General features: G+C 38.7%; 2 protein-coding genes across 9 annotated transcripts in view; one reads left to right on the top strand and one right to left on the bottom strand.

Annotated features, from left to right (window-relative positions):
• FNBP1L (formin binding protein 1 like) overlaps positions 1-16,997 on the top strand; it is a 140,728-nt gene that overhangs the window by 123,003 nt on the left and 728 nt on the right. For 2 of the 3 annotated variants that reach the window (XM_049714373.1, XM_049714378.1), the window contains one exon: positions 10,891-11,373. In XM_049714373.1, coding sequence (XP_049570330.1) covers positions 10,891-11,051 — 161 coding nt within the window. In that variant the 3' untranslated portion in view covers positions 11,052-11,373. Of the gene's footprint in view, positions 1-10,890; positions 11,374-12,384; positions 12,562-16,997 lie in introns of those variants that run through there. The other variant, XM_033432958.2, reaches the window with a different exon arrangement.
• The window catches only part of BCAR3 (BCAR3 adaptor protein, NSP family member), a 116,876-nt gene continuing 108,035 nt past the window's right edge, over positions 8,157-16,997 (bottom strand). For all 6 annotated transcript variants that reach the window (XM_004263038.3, XM_033432941.2, XM_004263039.3 and 3 more), the window contains 2 exons: positions 12,125-12,337; positions 8,157-8,795 (listed from right to left, as the gene is read on the bottom strand). In XM_004263038.3, the coding sequence (XP_004263086.1) occupies positions 8,617-8,795; positions 12,125-12,337 (392 nt within the window). In that variant the 3' untranslated portion in view covers positions 8,157-8,616. The remainder of the gene's footprint in view (positions 8,796-12,124; positions 12,338-16,997) is intronic.

Below are 16,997 nucleotides of genomic sequence, written 5' to 3'. Positions count from 1 at the left end.
GTATATATATACATTCTTTTAAAAATTCTTTTCCATTATGGTTTATTACAGGATATTGAATATAGTTCCCTGTGCTATGCAGTAGGACCCTGTTGTTTATCCATTCTGTAAGTTTGCATCTGCTAATCCCAAACTCCCAGTCCATCCTTCCTTCACCCCCCTCTTCCTTTGGCAACACAAGTCTGTTCTCTGTGTCTCTGAGTCTGTTTCATAGATAAGTTCATTTGTGTCATATTTTAGATTCCACATGTAAGTGATATATGATATTTGTCTTTCTCTTTCTGACTTCACTTAGTATGATAATCTCTAGGTCCATCCATGTTGCTGCAAATGGCATTATTTCAGTTTTTTATGACTGGGTATTATTCCGTTTGTATAGATGTACATCTTCTTTATTCCTCTGTCGATGGACATTTAGGTTGCTTCCATGTCTTGGCTGTTGTGAATAGGGCTGCTATGAACATAGGGTGCATGTATCTTTTTGAATTATAGTTTTATCTGGATATATGCCCAGAAGTGAGATTGCTGGATCATATGGCAACTCTATTTTTAGTTTGTTGAGGGACTGCCATACTATTCTCCATAGTGGCTGCATCAATTTACGTTCCCACCAACAGTGTAGGAGGGTTCCCTTTTCTCCACACCCTCTCCAGCATTTGTTATTTGTAGATTTTTTAAAAAAAATTATGGCTGTTTTGATGGGTGTGAGGTGGTACCTCATTGTAGTTTTGATTTGCATTTAATAATTAGTGATGCTGAGCATCTTTTCATGTGCCTGTTGGCCACCTGTATGTCTTTGGAGAAATGTCTATTTAGGCCTTCTGCCCATTGGAAAATATAGATTTTGAAGAGTAAGTTCTGGGAAGTTTGACAACTCTTAAAAGTGCTAGATAATTTTGTCAGCATTTAAGAGAAAATGTAATGGGCAACTGACCTAGGTCCTAAGAACAAGTCATGTCTAGTTAGCCTCATTCCTTTCTTTAGATACAAATGGGAAATTCTACGACGTAATTGTCCTGATTTCAGCACAATTTCAGTAATTGACAAGATTTCATACTCATTTTTATAAGATTGTGAGAGCATTGTTGTAGAGAGTAGGAACTTGCAACAAGCTGATTTCGTAGACCCGAAATGTCACCTCTGAGGAGAACTTCTTGTAGAAAACATACGTATATTATGAACCATTGTAAAATAAACATAAATCTGTCAACTCAAGAAATAGAAAATTATCCTCTCCATCTCCTTCAAAGATAACCATTATCCTGAGTTTCATGGTTATTGTTTTTTCTTCATTTTTATCACATGGATATTTTTTTCTAAACCTGATGAGCTCTCCATGTTTTTGAGCTCTGTAAAGATGGTTTTATACTCTGTTATGAGCAGGGCTCATATTCAGCCAGTGCACACTGATATAGCCACAGTTAATGCTGTAGAAATATTTCCTTACTGGTGGGTAAAAAATAATTCTGAAAAGTAGTAAAACTGTAGTTAATCGTATAAGTTTCACTACATGTGGTTTATCTCAGAAATCACACATGACACTGATGCATTTCTGGTTTGAGCACTGGGGACAAAGTCGAAGGGCTTACTGTAGATATACTATTATTTCAGGTGTTGGGGAATCTTCTTGGTTTCATAAACCCTTGGTTTCGTAAGCCCTTTGTAAGCCCTGGACAACTAAGCTGAGGAAGACCTCCTCTGTTCCTCCTCCAAAGAAATGCCTCATCTTGCTCAAGGGGAGGAGACACATCGAAGCTCTGGTAGCAGCTGGGGAGACTGGAAGGGAGTGTGGGTAGACACTGGTGTTTGGGGACATAGCCCCTTGTGGTGCAGTAATGGCCCTTTAGATTTTTTTTTTTTAACATTTTGTTTTATTTGGCAACTTATTTTGTGGTGGAGGGTAGCCTGCCTTGTTCATTGAAGAGGTATGAGGAGAGGGAAACTACCAGCCTTTGTTTAATACCCAGAAGAGTATGCTAAGTGAGAGCACAACTGCTGCTCCCCTGGCTGGTCTCAGACAGGAGTATCACAGTGTCCACTCTCTTAACCTCTAAAAGTTCAACTTTACTCTCACTTGCCTGGGCAGACCAAACTGCTTGGTCTCAGGGCCTGCAGAAGCCCCAGTAGACTGGCTCAGTTTATTTTTATTCTCCCCGCTTTCTCCTTCTGCCTTTGTCCTAAATCATGACTGGCACCAACCAGCCATTGCTTATTTCTTAGTCAGCCAATGTGAGGGACACAGTCTTGGGTGTGGAATGAGACAGACATAAAACACAAGCTCCCGGTTCTGGCAACCAGGATCATCAGTCCACACCCAACTTGCTCCCTCTTCCTCACATTCTCTACTCTCTTTCCTCTAGCGGGGTGCTCCTGCCACTGTCTCTTGGCATACAGCCTGCATCCAGATGGTACTATTCTGTCCAGTGAGATGAGATGAGGATCAGCTGCATGTCCTCTCTCTCCAGGTGCCAGACAACACATTAGTAAGTTAATAACTAGCAACTGAAAGGGGGAAGTCATTGGAAGAGCTTGCAGCCCTGTGTTGAATCATGGAGGCATTGTTCAGCTGATGGCAGCCATGTCGAGCAAAAAATTATACCAGCTCAACTATTTAATCAAATTATTTGGAAGTTATTAGTGATTGATGAATTGTGCCACTTTCATCACTTGATAAACAGTGTTATGTAGTTTAAAGAATAAAGGGGATTATTTTACTTGTTGATTTGCACATTGATTTGTACATTAATTCATGATTTATGTATTATTAATATCCCACTTGTTAAATATTTTGCATATTGCATGGTATCTTCTGAGAGTTGCTTTTTTCACTCAACAGTATTCTAAGATTTATCCATGTTTACGCATAGTTCATTTTACTGTGTATAGTATTCCATTATATACATATACAGAATTTATCCATTCTCCTGTTGATGGGCATTTGGGCTATTTCCTGAATTTTGCTAGTATGAATAATGCTCTTATGCACATCCATGTGCATGTTTACTGATACAAGAGTTTCTCTAAGATCTATACCTAGGAGAGGAATTGCTAAGTTATGGGTTATATTTATCTTAAATTTAAAACGGTAATGCCGCATTTTCCCCTTAAAGTGATTATAACATTTTTACGTAACTACAAGTTGTATATAAGGGTTATTTATTCTCCATATCCTGACCAACAATTTAGGAGTAAGACTTTAAAATTTTTTTTTTTTTTAACAGTTCAATGGATGTAAAATAGCATTTCATTATAATCTTAATTTGCTTTTTCCTGACTATTGATGAAGTTGAACATCTTGTCATATTTACCATTTGTGTTTCCTCTTCTGTGAAAAGCCTGTTTATATCTTTTGCGCATTTTATTCTTTGGTTGGTGTCTTTCCGTATATATTCATGGGAGTTCTTTATGTATTAAAGATGCTAATAGTATTAGTTATCTCTTGCTGTGTAACATAGCTGGTGACTCTGGCTCAGAGTTTCTCAGGAGGTTGCAGTCAAGGTGTTGGCCAGGATTGCAATCATCTCAAAGCTTTGACTCAGACTGGAGAGTCCACTTCCAGGATCATTCACATGATTGTTGGCAGGCCCTGTGGACCTCTTCATAGGGATGTTCACAGTGTGGCATCTTGCTTCCTTCAGTGAGTGATCCAAGAGAGAAAAACTCTGGATGGAATCTGCAGTCTTTTATAACCTAATCTCAGATGTGAATACCATTACTTCTATGTACTTGGTGATGCAAACCAACCCTGGTATACAACACAAGGATGTCAACATCAGGTGGCAGGGAACATCTGGGGCCATCTTGGAGGCTGCCTACCATACTAATACTTTGTTATTTTTATGTGTTGCTGATACCATCTTTCAGTTCTTTCAATTTATCTATGATATCTTTTGATGAATAGAAGTTCATTTTAATGTAGATTGATCAATCTTTCATTTTTAATGCTTTCCTATCTAGTTTAAGAAATTCTTCATTCAAAGTAAAAAAAGATAGTCTGTATTTTTTTCTAAAAGTGTTATGGTTTTGCCTTTCACATGTGGGATCTTAATTCATCTAGATTTTATTTCGGTGTATGATATAAAGTAAGGAACATCCCCGCCCCCCGCCTTCATTTGCTTAACCAGTTCAAGAATTATTTAAAAAATCATCCTTTCCTCCACTGATGGGCAATGTTACTCCTGTCATATGTCAAATTTCTAATGATAGTTTCTTGATTACTGTAACTTAATCATGAGCTTTTATATTTGGTAGAACAGATTCCCCCCTCCCCCCATCTTATTTTCCCAGGATGGTCTTGACTTCCTTGCCATTAAAGTTTTAGGAAAAGCTTATCAAGTTAGCTTGAAAAGTCGTATTGAATTTTGAGTGGGATTGCATTGAGCACTCAAATGCATTGAGTGCATTGAGCTTATAGATCGTTTTAAGAACTAATATCTTTTAATACTGAATATTCTACTTTATGAGCATGGTTCCTTCGTTTACTACTTTTCAGTGGTTTTCAGATTTTTTAGAATAAAGTTAAAAAAATTTTTCACCAAGTTCATATTTTGTTACAAATATGCCTAGGTATCACATTTTTAAAAATGTTTTAATGTGTCATAAAATATTCAGAAAATATGTAAAACATAAATGTACAGCTTAAGTTATTAGAAAGTCAATAACTTTTGAGTCAGGCAATAAAGCATTACCAGCACCTCAGAAACCCACCACATCCCTCTCACAAATTATACCCTGTTCCCTCTCTCATAATTATCCTGACCTTTTTAAAATAATTTTCAATTTCTATGTATTTTTATGCTTTATGTCTCTTGTAAATGGTATAAGATTTTAAAAAAATTATTTTTGGCTGTGTTGGGTCGTCGTTGCTGCACGGGGGCTTTCTCTAGTTGCGGCGAGCGGGGGCTACTCTTCGTTGTGGTGCGCGTGCTTCTCATTGCAGTGGCTTCTCTTTGTTGTGGAGCGCAGGCTCTAGGCACAGGGGCTTCAGTAGTTGTGGTTCGTGGGCTCAGTAGTTGTAGCTCGTGGGCTGTGGAGCGCAGGCTCAGTAGTTGTGGCACACAGGCTGTATTGCTCCGTGGCATGTGGGATCTTCCCGGACCAGGCCTCGAACCCATGTCCCCTGCATTGGCAGGTGGATTCTGAACCACTGCACCACCAGGGAAGTCCAGGTGGTTTTGTTTTAAATTTAGTTGGTCATCTCTGACTTTTAACTGGAGGGTTCAGTCTGTTTACATTTATAATGACTGTGGATGAGTTCGGACTTATTTCTGCCATCTTTGTGCTGCTATTCATTTCACTTTTCGATGTCTCATATTTTTTGTTTGTATTCTCCATTTTTTTCCTCTACTAGTTTGAAACTTTGTAATTTCTGTTCTTGTAGTATTTAACCTTGATATTTTGCATACTTACTTAAAGCTAATCAGTATCTTAATCCTTCTACTGACTAAAAGAATAACACTTTATCAGAACTCTAGTAACTGATCACCCCACTCCTGGTTTGTGCTACTGTTTTAATTGACTTTTTAACATCACATAGTAGATACTATTTTTAGTGTTTGTCTGGATACACCTCTAAGTTTAGCAGTTTCTCTGCTCACCAATCCTTCTTAAATCTCAGACCTTTCTTCTGGATGAATTCCTTCCTCCCCACCTCCCTTTCCTTCTTGAGCTCTGCTGAGATGCATTGGGTCCTTCTATTTCAAATCATGTAACTCTTAATCTTTCTCTTCTGTTTTTCCTGTTCTTATCTCTGCTGTATTCTGGGCATGGTCTTCAGATATGTCTTTGTGTTCATTTAAATTTTCAGTTGGATCTAATCTTCTGTTTATTATTAGCATCCATTGGATTTTTGATTTCATTATTATACATTTCTAAAGCGTATATTTAGTTTCTCTTAAACTCTGATCATTTTTAATACTCATTTCCTGTTTGAGTTCATGTTTTCTTTATACACATCCATATATGAGTGCTTCGCATTCAAAATATGGTAATTCCAGCATCTGAAGGTGTTGGGGTTCTAAATCTTTTTTTCCCCAGCATTTTATTTTTCATGGCACTGCTTCTGCTTGTGTGGTTTTTTTAATTTTTTTTTTTTTTTTGTGGTACACGGGCCTCTCACTGCTGTGGCCTCTCCCGCCGCGGAGCACAGGCTCCGGACGCGCAGGCCCAACGGCCATGGCTCACGGGCCCAGCCGCTACGCGGCACGTGGGATCTTCCCGGACCGGGGCATGAACCCGTGTCCCCTGCATCGGCAGGCGGGCTCTCAACCACTGCGCCACCAGGGAAGCCCTAATTTTGCTTTTTTAAAAAAATAAATTTATTCATTTTTGGCTCTGTTGGGTCTTTGTTGCTGTGCGTGGGTTTTCTCTGCTTGTGGCGAGTGGGGGGGGGGGCTCTTCTCCGTTGCAGCGCGCGGGCTTCTCATTGCAGTGGCTTCTGTTGCACAGCACGGGCTCTAGGCGCACAGACTTCAGTAGTTGTGGCTCACGGGCTCTAGCGCACAGGCTCAGTAGTTGTGGCGCATGGGCTTAGTTGCTCCGCGGCATGTGGGATCTTCCTGGACCAGGGCTTGAACCTGTGTCCCCTGCATTGGCAGGCAGATTCTTAACCACTGAGCACCAGGAAGGCCCTGCTTATGTCTTTTATATATATATGTATATACACATATGTGTGTGTGTGTGTGTGTGTGTGTATATATATATATATATATATGTGTGTGTGTATATGTATATATGTGTGTATGTGTATATGTATATGTTACCACTGTAAATCAATTTCTTGGTTTTGAGTTTTGTAAATTTTGTGAATTTTACTCCAGACCTATTTGAGAACAGGCTTGTAGTTACAAATCCTCACCAAAGACCATTATTTTTCTTCTTGTAGCTGTTCCCTGGGTAACCTCTCTTTGCTGGCAGATGGATTTCTTTTACAGTCTATTAACAGGGACCCTTTAAGGTTCCCTGCTTAATGGAGGCATTTCATGTGCAGCTCCGCTAAGACACTGTCTCCCGATCGCTGAGTTGATGTCAGTATTTGCCTCTAGGGCCACCCAGGTTTTTAAGTTCCTCTTACAGAGTTGATTTAAATTTTTGCTGTTCCTTTTGATGGGTGAGGTGGGGAGGAGAGGATTTTTCCTTGGGGATTTCCAGTTCATTCTATCAAGCTTAATAGTGCATTAAAAGGTATGTTTTTGAAAATTTAGTTATAGTGAGAGGGTTTTCTAAGAGCATCTGAACCACCATATTGCCAGAAGTAGAAGTGTGCTTTGGATTTTTCAGGAAATAAAAAATGATGGCTTTTAAAAACTGGGAGAAGGGCTTCATGATTCTAGGCCCCATTAATGGAAATAGTCCAGGATTTGAAACTAATATTTCCATTTTATTAAATAGACCACAATGAGAGGCTTGTACTTAGTTCTGGCAGGCATATTCAAGATGACCAATAATAGGGTGATGGTTAAATTATAGTGTAACTTCTGGAACCAGTCATATTTTTTCAAAGGCTGTCAGTCATGGTGAAATTTTTACAACTTATTTGAGAAAAGTGGGATATAATACTATTCTCTATGGTTCCCAAATTATTTAGAATAGAAAAAGCAAATTGATAAGTGACGGTGGCAGAGTGATAGAAGTTTAATATTTTATATTTTAAAGTCTTGTATTCCAAATTTTCTACAATAGAAAAAAATTGGGGTGGATACTGATAAACTAGAAAGTATACCCTTTGGGAACTCAAAAAACCTAGAAAACAAATCTGGAAAACTCATACTTTACTTATCAGCTAGAGGAAAAGGTAATTATTTTGAAATATGTGAAATAATGTCATGAAATATACTAACATCTGGTGCTCACTTTGTACCAGGCGCTGTGCTGCACACGGGACTTGACTTGAGGAGGTTAACTTGACCAAAGTCCAACTGCTAGCAAGCACCACAGCTGTTGTTGGAACCTAGGTCTTCTGGAGCCAGCTCTACCTTGTATTCACCTCTGTCCCCTAAGCCAGAAACCTTAAAATTTCCATACCACTCTCATTGATTTTGGTTTACTATCATCAATCAGGATGTAGTGGCACGGGAAGAGGGTGCCCCAGGAAGGTAGGAGGTAGAATTATTGTACTACAATGAATTGTTTAATATTAAAGAGACTGGATACAGCTGTTTCACAAAAAGATATATTTTCATATGACTATTTACATTTTTCATATTTAGTTAAAGAATATCATACAACTGATACCTTCTGAAATGTTTCATGCTTTTAAACTCTTCTATTTACACTTATCTGACATGGAATTATTAAAACTAAAATGGTCAAATACCTCGGTAATAGAAAGCAACCAGCCAATGTAGCTGGGTCTTCACTTAAATTTGTTGATCAGCATCAGCAATAGTTACCTTAATAAATTATCGTTCATTTTAAAATCAGTAGTAATTTTAAACAATTCATAAATAAGTGTGCTCTGTGCAATTTACATGTTTAATATCCTGTGGATAGTAAAAGCTTGTATATTGTCAGATTTGCACATTATTACTTTACTTTATCATCAAATGATAAGCTTTCTCAAAGAAGAAACTGGATAAGCTTGAAATTATATCCTAAGGTTCTCTGGAGAGTTAGTTATCAAAGCTCTGCCTGCTTTATAGGAGGAGGTTCCAATTTACGTGAGAGGGCAGTTAAAATCTGGTTGAATTTCTCGTATCTCTCTGTCTGATTGACTTGTGCACCTTTGCTGCCCCATAGCAATCTCATTTGGAATTCAGTCTTGAAGAGTTCACTCATTTCTTCATCTGGTTGAAAACCTAGTAAAAACAAAACCAAAAAAACTTACTTCAGTTCTGCTTGAAACAGTGTTGAAAATAGACTGAAAACTTGCTTGTTTTAAAGTAGGAGCAAAATGAACATCTCTCAGAACTTTCAAAAAATGTCCCCAAGGAAAAAAAATATAGGATCTACTCTATATAAAGGTGGGCAGAGCCCCCCCCCCAGGACCTGAGCACCTTCAGAGAAAGAATAACAAGTAAACTCACTAAGACGTGAATAAAATTCGTGTGCACAAGCCACCATGGGCCGTAGTGCTGTGAGAAGGAGTGCTCAAAGTACCTTTTTTTTTTAACAGCTTTATTGTTGTATAATTTACTTGTCATGATTCACCCATTTTAGCTGCGGTTTATACAGTTGCACAACCATCACCACCACTTTAGAACAATTCCATCAATCACCGTAGAAAATCCCCTAATACCTCTTTGCAGTCAATCCCTGTACCTACCCCACACCACAGCCAACCACTAATCTGCTTTCCATCACTATTGCTTTGCCTTTTGTAGAAATTTGATATAAATAGGATTATATAACATGGACTTCTTTTAATGTCAAGCTTCTTTCACTTTGGCTTCTTTCACTCAGCATGATGTTAAGATTATTCCATATTGTTGTAGTTATCAATAATTCATTCCTTTTTATTGCTGAGTAGTATTCAGTTATGTGTACATACATACCACATTTTGTTTACCAACTGATAAGACATTTGGATTGTTTCCAGTTTCTGGCTATTACGAATAATGTGAACATTTGTGATTAAGTCTTTGAGTGGACATTTGTTTTCATTTCTCTGGAAGTGGAATTACTGGGTCACATGGTAAATATATGTTTACTTTTAAAGAAACCATCAAACTCTTTTCCAAAATGACTTTACCATTTTATATTCTCATCAGTAACATGTGAAGAGTCCAGCTGTCAACTCTTGGTATTGTCATTCTAGATAGCACGTGGTGGTATCTCACTGTGGTTTACATTTACATTTCCGTAATAACTAATGCTTTGAACATTTTTCCATGTAGTTTATTGTCACTGTATATCCACTCTGGTGTAGTGTCTATTCAAATCTTTTGTTGATTCAAATCTTGTTTCTCTTCTCCTTGAGTTGTAAGGTTTCTTTAGATTCTAGATATAAGTCCTTTATCTGATGTATGTTTGCCAAATATTTTCTTCTAGTCTGTGGTGTGCCTTTTCACTTCCTTAATGGTGACTTTTAAAGAGCAAAATGTAAAATTTTGATTTATCAGTTTTCTTTTATGGTTCATGCTTTTTGTATCTTAAGAAATTTTGCCTAACCCAAGGACACAAGGAATTTCTCCTATGTTTTCTTATAGAAGCTTTACACTTTAGCTGTTACATTTTGAGTGTATGCTGTGACGTAAAGATTGAGATTCTTTTTTGTATATGATAATCAGTAGTTCCAGCACCATTTGTTGAAAGATTACTTTATGCAGTGAATTACCTTGACACTGTTGTCAGAAAACAATCTACAGTCACATGTGTGGGCCTGTTTCTCAACTCTCTTTTCTCTTCTGTAAGAGAAGATCTGCTCTACTTACGGCCAAGGATGCTCAGTCAACTCTATTAGAGCAGGGGAAACCTCTAGCCAAAGCGTCATGCAGGCATATGTTTCTCATCCTTGATTACTGCTGGAGTAGTTGGCTCTGTCATTAAATATATTCTCATCATCTAGATCATAGTATCTTCGTGACGGAGAGGATTATAGAAGGCTTCTATTCCATTCATCCATGTGATGCCAAAATATCTTTGGCAGATAACCAGCCAGAGGCCAGATGACAACTTCCACTCATTCAGTTAATATGCTTTGAGCCCCTACCCTGGGCTGAGTGCTGGGATATGTTGGTGAGCAAATCTCTGCCCTTACTGGGCTCACAGTCACTTCTAGCAATGAGAACTTGCTATGAAAACCAGTAGCAGGATCAACTGAGAAATACCATCAGATGCCTTTAAGGTGATTTGCTGTAGAACAGCTTAGAGCATACTTTTCTCAAAATCCACCCTAATATATTGGCTTAGGCAACATCTAATGTAATACACTTATTGGTTTTGTATAAGCAGGTATTCCAGTGTCTGGTGAGTTGAATTACAGGCTTTTATGGTTTGAGTCCTACACTGCCAACCCTGAAGAACTTTCTGAGGAAAAGAAAAGAAACAGGTATGTAGTGCTTATACCTACAGCAGACACAGTGCAAATTGTTCAGTCCCAAATTCTGTTCTGAATTAACAACTCTGTTTCAGGTTGAAATAATAGGCCTCTTCTGCCCCATATAGTTCTTAACCTTGTGGATCAAACTGTGGGCCCTTGAAGACTGTTAAAAATTATCCAGTGAGGGGCTTCCCTGGTGGCACAGTGGTTGAGAGTCCACCTGCCGATGCAGGGGACATGGGTTCGTGCCCCGGCCCGGGAAGATCCCACGTGCCACGGAGCGGCTAGGCCCGTGAGCCATGGCCACTGAGCCTGCGCGTCCGGAGCCTGTGCTCCGCAACGGGAGAGGCCACAACAGTGAGAGGACCGCGTACCGCAAAAAAAAAAAAATTATACAGTGAGGAAGAGAAAATAGTCACCCCTGATAACTGTGTTGGTAAAGCCCTTATTCTTGTACTTGCTTCCTAAATGGTCTTTTTGCCTGCAAGCTTCAGTCTTCCTGCCTTCCTCCACAAAGATGGCAGACTGAAAACAAATCTGACCATGTGATAACATCCTCCCATGTTTAAAACCCTTCACTGGCTTTTCCTCAGCCACAGTCCTACATGGAAGGCCTTCCCACCTGTATCCACCTTCTTTAACCTAGCTGGCCACTCCTTAAGACACACTTTACACTAATACAAAGCCAAGTACTTGTGGTTCATAGTTTTCTCCAAGCTCTCTCTGCCTTTGCTTATGTTGGACCCTCTGATGGCCAAGAGCAGGGGAGCTCACTTGCCAGTGTGTCTGGGAAGAAATAGGAATACAGATAAGTCAGATAGAACTCCCAACTCCTCATGTTGGCCCATCACCTTTTCTAATAGTGATTATCAGAGGTACTAATGGTAAACAAGCTGACAAATTCTTTCTTGATCCTTTCTCTCTGTTTATACCACTGGCACAAGAGAGAGAATACGTAAAAGCAAGGGAGAAGTAGGATCCCTAAGACAGGAACTAAGTAAGTAGTGATCAACCATACAGGAAATGGAATTCCCATGCCTTAATCTTTCCTACTTGGTCTCTTTCTTATTGAGAACACCCATGCTTTTTCATTCCTTCATTCCAATTACTGTGCAGAGTAGACAGCTTACCGAAACCAGCTCTTACCTGCCAGGATCCTCTCAGCATTCATCCGGTAGCTGTCTGCAGCTTCTGCCATGAGTCGGGCTGTTGCCAAATGGTTCAGCATAATCTCACAGCTTTCGTCGTTTTTTTCCCACATGTCAGTTCCTTCAAAAGTGACAGCCTCGCGCTCCATTAAGGTCACAAGAGGCATCAGCAGTGGGACTGATATATTGTTTGGGGGAACACACGTAGACTCTGAAAAACAAGGGGTAAAGTTTTCCACGTCATGCTTTCTTTCCAAGTTAAGCGCAAAGAGCTCCAGTTGAAGATGGCAACGTAGGCGTGTCCTGGGCTCACCTCCTTCTGTGGACACACTGAATCTGTGGCTAAATATGGAGCAACTGCCTCTGGAAAAAAACTAAAAACTGTCTGAATAACTGTCTGAATGCATAAATGAGAGAAGGTCGACATCAGAGCAGGTAAGAGAGGCTGGGAGACTATCTCTCTATAAACCCCACCCCTGGCACAGTGACCCACAATCGGGAGGGAACTCAAAACCTGGTGCTTCTCCCTGAGGAGCAAAGGGCTTGAACCCCACATGGGGTACCCCAGCTTTTAAGACCAGCACCTGAAAGATAAGCCCCCAAAACATCTAACTTTGAAAACCAACAGTACTCATGTCTGCAAGACCCACAAGGCTATAATCATCTGAGAAACAGGTCTTAAAGGGCTTGCAAGCTTGGACTCACCTGCCCCAAGGCTCAGTGCAGAGGCAGCCAATTGAGAGGTGCCTGGACATTATGCAAATGAGGCTCATTTGCTAATCTTAAAGCTTTAGCCCGAGAGGCAGGCTTCTGGTTTGGCAAACAACTGAGACCTATGAGGCTCTCTCAGCAATGGAGGTTAATGGATGACGCAATCTTTGTGCTCTCCCTCTGCCTTGCTCCACCTAACTCATATATCCCAGAAAGTAGCTCATACCCTTGTCCGGCATTCCAATATCTCCAGCTGCCTCCAGAGGACACCTCTAAATTGCCTAGCTCTGATGGCCAATGGGGCTTATTATGCCCATGGGTCCTATTGGACTGTAACCTTTGTAATGCCACAAGATAAGAAAATTACAGGCCAATATCTGTGACGAACACAGATCCACAAATCCTGAACAAAATATTTGCAAACTGAATTCAGTACATTGAAAGGATCATATACATTGATCAAGTGGGATTTATTCCAGGGATGCAAGCATGGCTCAACATTCACAAATCATTATGATATACCACATTAATAAAAGAAAGGTAAATGATTTTTCTGCATCTACTAAGATGATCAAATTATTTTTAACAAAATTCAACATCCATTTATGATAAAAACTCAACAAAGTGGGAATAAAGGGAATGTACAACAACATAATAAAGGCCATATATAACAAGCCCACAGCTAACATCATACTCAATGATGAAGAGCTAAAAACTTCCCCTCTAAGATCAGGAAAAAAAGGATGACTATTCACCACTTCTATTCAACATAGTATTGGAAGTCCTAGCCAGAGTAATTAGGGAAGAAAAAGAAAGAAAACCATCCAAACTGGAAAGGAAGACGTATAACTATTACTATTTGCAGATGACCTATTATATATAGAAAACCCTAAAGACTCCACCAAAAAACTGTTAGAATAAACGAATTCAGTAAAGTTGCAGGATACAAAGTATACAAAAACCTGTTGCATTTCCATATGCTAATAACAAACTATCAGAAAGATATTAAGAAAGATTTTAAGATCTTTATTAAGATATTAAGATATCTTTATTATATTATATTATATATATATATAATAAAGATATTAAGAAAGATATTAAGAAAAACTTACAATTACATCAAAAAGATCAAAATACCTAGGAATAAATTTAACCAAAGAGATGAAAGACCTGTACACTGAAAACTGTAAGACATTGATGAAAGAAATTGAAGAAGACACAAATAAATGGAAAGATATTGTGCTCCCGGAATGGAAGAATTCATATTGTTAAAATGTCCATACTACCCAAAGCAATCTATAGATTCAGTGCAATCCTTATAAAATTCCAATGGCATTTTTCACAGAAATAGAACAAACACAATCCTAAAATTTATGTGGAACCACAAAAGATGCCAAGGAGCCAAAGCAATCTTGAGAAAGAACAAAGCTAGAAGCATGACATTCCCTGATTTCACACTACATTACAAAGCTATAGTAAAACAGCATGGTATTGGCATAAAAACAGACACATATATCAATGGAACAGAATAGGGAGCCCTGAAACAAAACCACACACATATGGTCAGTCAATTTGTGACAAAGTAGCCAAGAATATACACCGAGGAAAGGACAGTCTCTCCAATAAGTGGTGTTGGGAATACTGGACAGCTACATCAGGGAAGTGCAAATCAAAATCACAATGAGATATCATCTCACGTCTGTTAGAATGGCTGTTATAAAAAAGACAAATAACAAGTTTTAGCAAGGATGCAGAGAAAAGGGAACCCTTGGGCACTGTTGGTGGGGATGTAAATTGGTGCAGCCACTATGGAAAATGGAGGTTCCTCAAAAAGTTAAAAATAGAGCTGTCATACGATTCAGCAATTTCACCTCTGGGTATTTACCTGAATAAAACAAAAACACTAATTTGAAAAGATACATGCACCACCTCCCTGCCCCATTCACTGAAGCATTATTTGTAAAAGCCAAGACATGGAACCAACCTAAATGTCCATCAATGGACGAATGGATAAAGAAGATGTGGACTCATGCTCTTGGACTGGAAGAATTAATATTGTTAAAATGGCCATACTACCCAAAGCAATCTACAGATTTAATGTGATCCCTATCAAATTACCTATGACATTTTTCACAGAACTAGAATAAATAATTGTAAAATTTATATGGAGTCACAAAAGACCCAGAATTGCCACAGCAATCCTGAAGAAAAAGAACAAAGCTGGAGGCATAATCCTCCCAGACTTCAGACAATACTACAAAGCTACATTAATCAGAACAGCATGGTAATGGAAACAGACATAGGATCAATGGAACAGAATACAGAGCCCAGAAATAAACGCACACACCTATGGTCAATTAATCTTTGACAGTGGAGGCAAGAATATACAATGGAGATAAGACAGTCTCTTCAGCAAGTGGTGGGAAAGCTGGACAGCTACATGCAAATCAATGAACTTAGAACATTCCCTCACAGCATACACAAAAACTCAAAATGACTTAAAGACCTAAATATAAGACATGACACCATAAAACTCTGAGAAAATAGGCAAAACATTCTCTCGTATAAATCATAGCAATGTTCTCTTAGTCTCCCAAGGCAATAGAAATAAAAGCAAAAATAAACAAATGGGACCTAATCAAACTTATAAACTTTTGCACAGCAAAGGAATCCATAAACAAAATGAAAAGGCAACCAACAGACTGGGAGAAAATATTTGCAAACACTGCAACCAACAGGGCTTAATTTCTAAAATATACAAACAGCTCATACAACTCAATAACAAAAAAACAAACAACCCAATCAAAAAATGGGCAGAAGACCTAAATAGACATTTCTCCAAAGAAGACATACAGATGGCCAATAGGCACATGAAAAGATGCTCAACATTGCTAATTATCAGAGAAATGTAAATCAAAACTACAATGAGGTATCACCTCACACTGGTCAGAATGGCCGTCATCAAAAAGTCACAAATAATAAGTGCTGGAGAGGGTGTTGAGAAAAGGGAGCCCTTCTACATGGTTGGAGGAAATGAAAATTAGTGCAACCACTATGGAGAACAGTATGGAGGTTCCTTAAAAAACTAAAAATAGAGTTGCCATATGATCCAGCAGTCCCACTCCTGGGCATATATCCAGAGAAAACTCTAATTCGAAAAGATACATGTACCCCAGTGGTCACAGCAGCACTATTTACAACAGCCAAGATATGGAAGCAACCTAAATGTCCATCGACAGATAAGTAGATAAAGAAGATGTGGTATACACACACACACACACACACACACACACAATGGAATATTACTCAGCCATAAAAATGAATGAAATAATGCCATCTGCAGCAATATGGATGGACATAGAGATTACCATACTTCATAAGTGAAGTGTGTCAAAGACAAATATATGGTATTACTTATGTGTGGAATCTAAAAAAAATGATACAAATGAACTTATTTACAGAATGGAAACAGACTCACAGTAATAGAAAACAAATCTATGTTTATCAAAGGGGAAAGAAGGGGAGGGATAAATGAGGAGTTTGGAATTAGCAGATACAAAGTACTATATATAGGGACTTCCCTGGTGGTGCAGTGGTTAAGAATTCGCCTTCCAGTGCAGGGGACACGGGTTTGAACCCTGGTCCGGGAAGATCCTACGTGCCACAGAGCAACTAAGCCCGTGCGCAACTACTGAGCCAGCGCTCTAGAGCCCATGAGCCACAACTACTGAGCCCACATGCCACAACTACTGAAGCCTGTGCTCCACAACAAGAGAAGCCACCGCAAGGAGAAGCCCATGCACCGCAAGCAAGAGTAGCCCTGCTCACCACAACTAGGGAAAGCCTGAGTGCAACAATGAATACCCAACACAGCCAAAAAATAAATAAATTTATAAAAAAAATACTATATCTAAAATAGATAAATAACGTCCTATTTTATAGCATAGGGAACTACATTCAATATCTTGTAATAACCTATAATGAAAAAGTATGAAAAATGATATATGTATAACTGAATTATTTTGCTGTACATCAGAATCTAACACAACATTGTAAATCAATTATAACTTCAGTAAAAAAAGAAGATGCATGTGTGTATACACACACACACACATACATATATACACAATGGAATATTATTCAGCCATTAAAAAATAATG

Source organism: Orcinus orca, chromosome 1 (assembly GCF_937001465.1).
Source record: "Orcinus orca chromosome 1, mOrcOrc1.1, whole genome shotgun sequence".
In the NCBI taxonomy this organism is placed as follows: domain Eukaryota; kingdom Metazoa; phylum Chordata; class Mammalia; order Artiodactyla; family Delphinidae; genus Orcinus; species Orcinus orca.
This window is presented reverse-complemented; position numbering and strand designations above follow the sequence as displayed.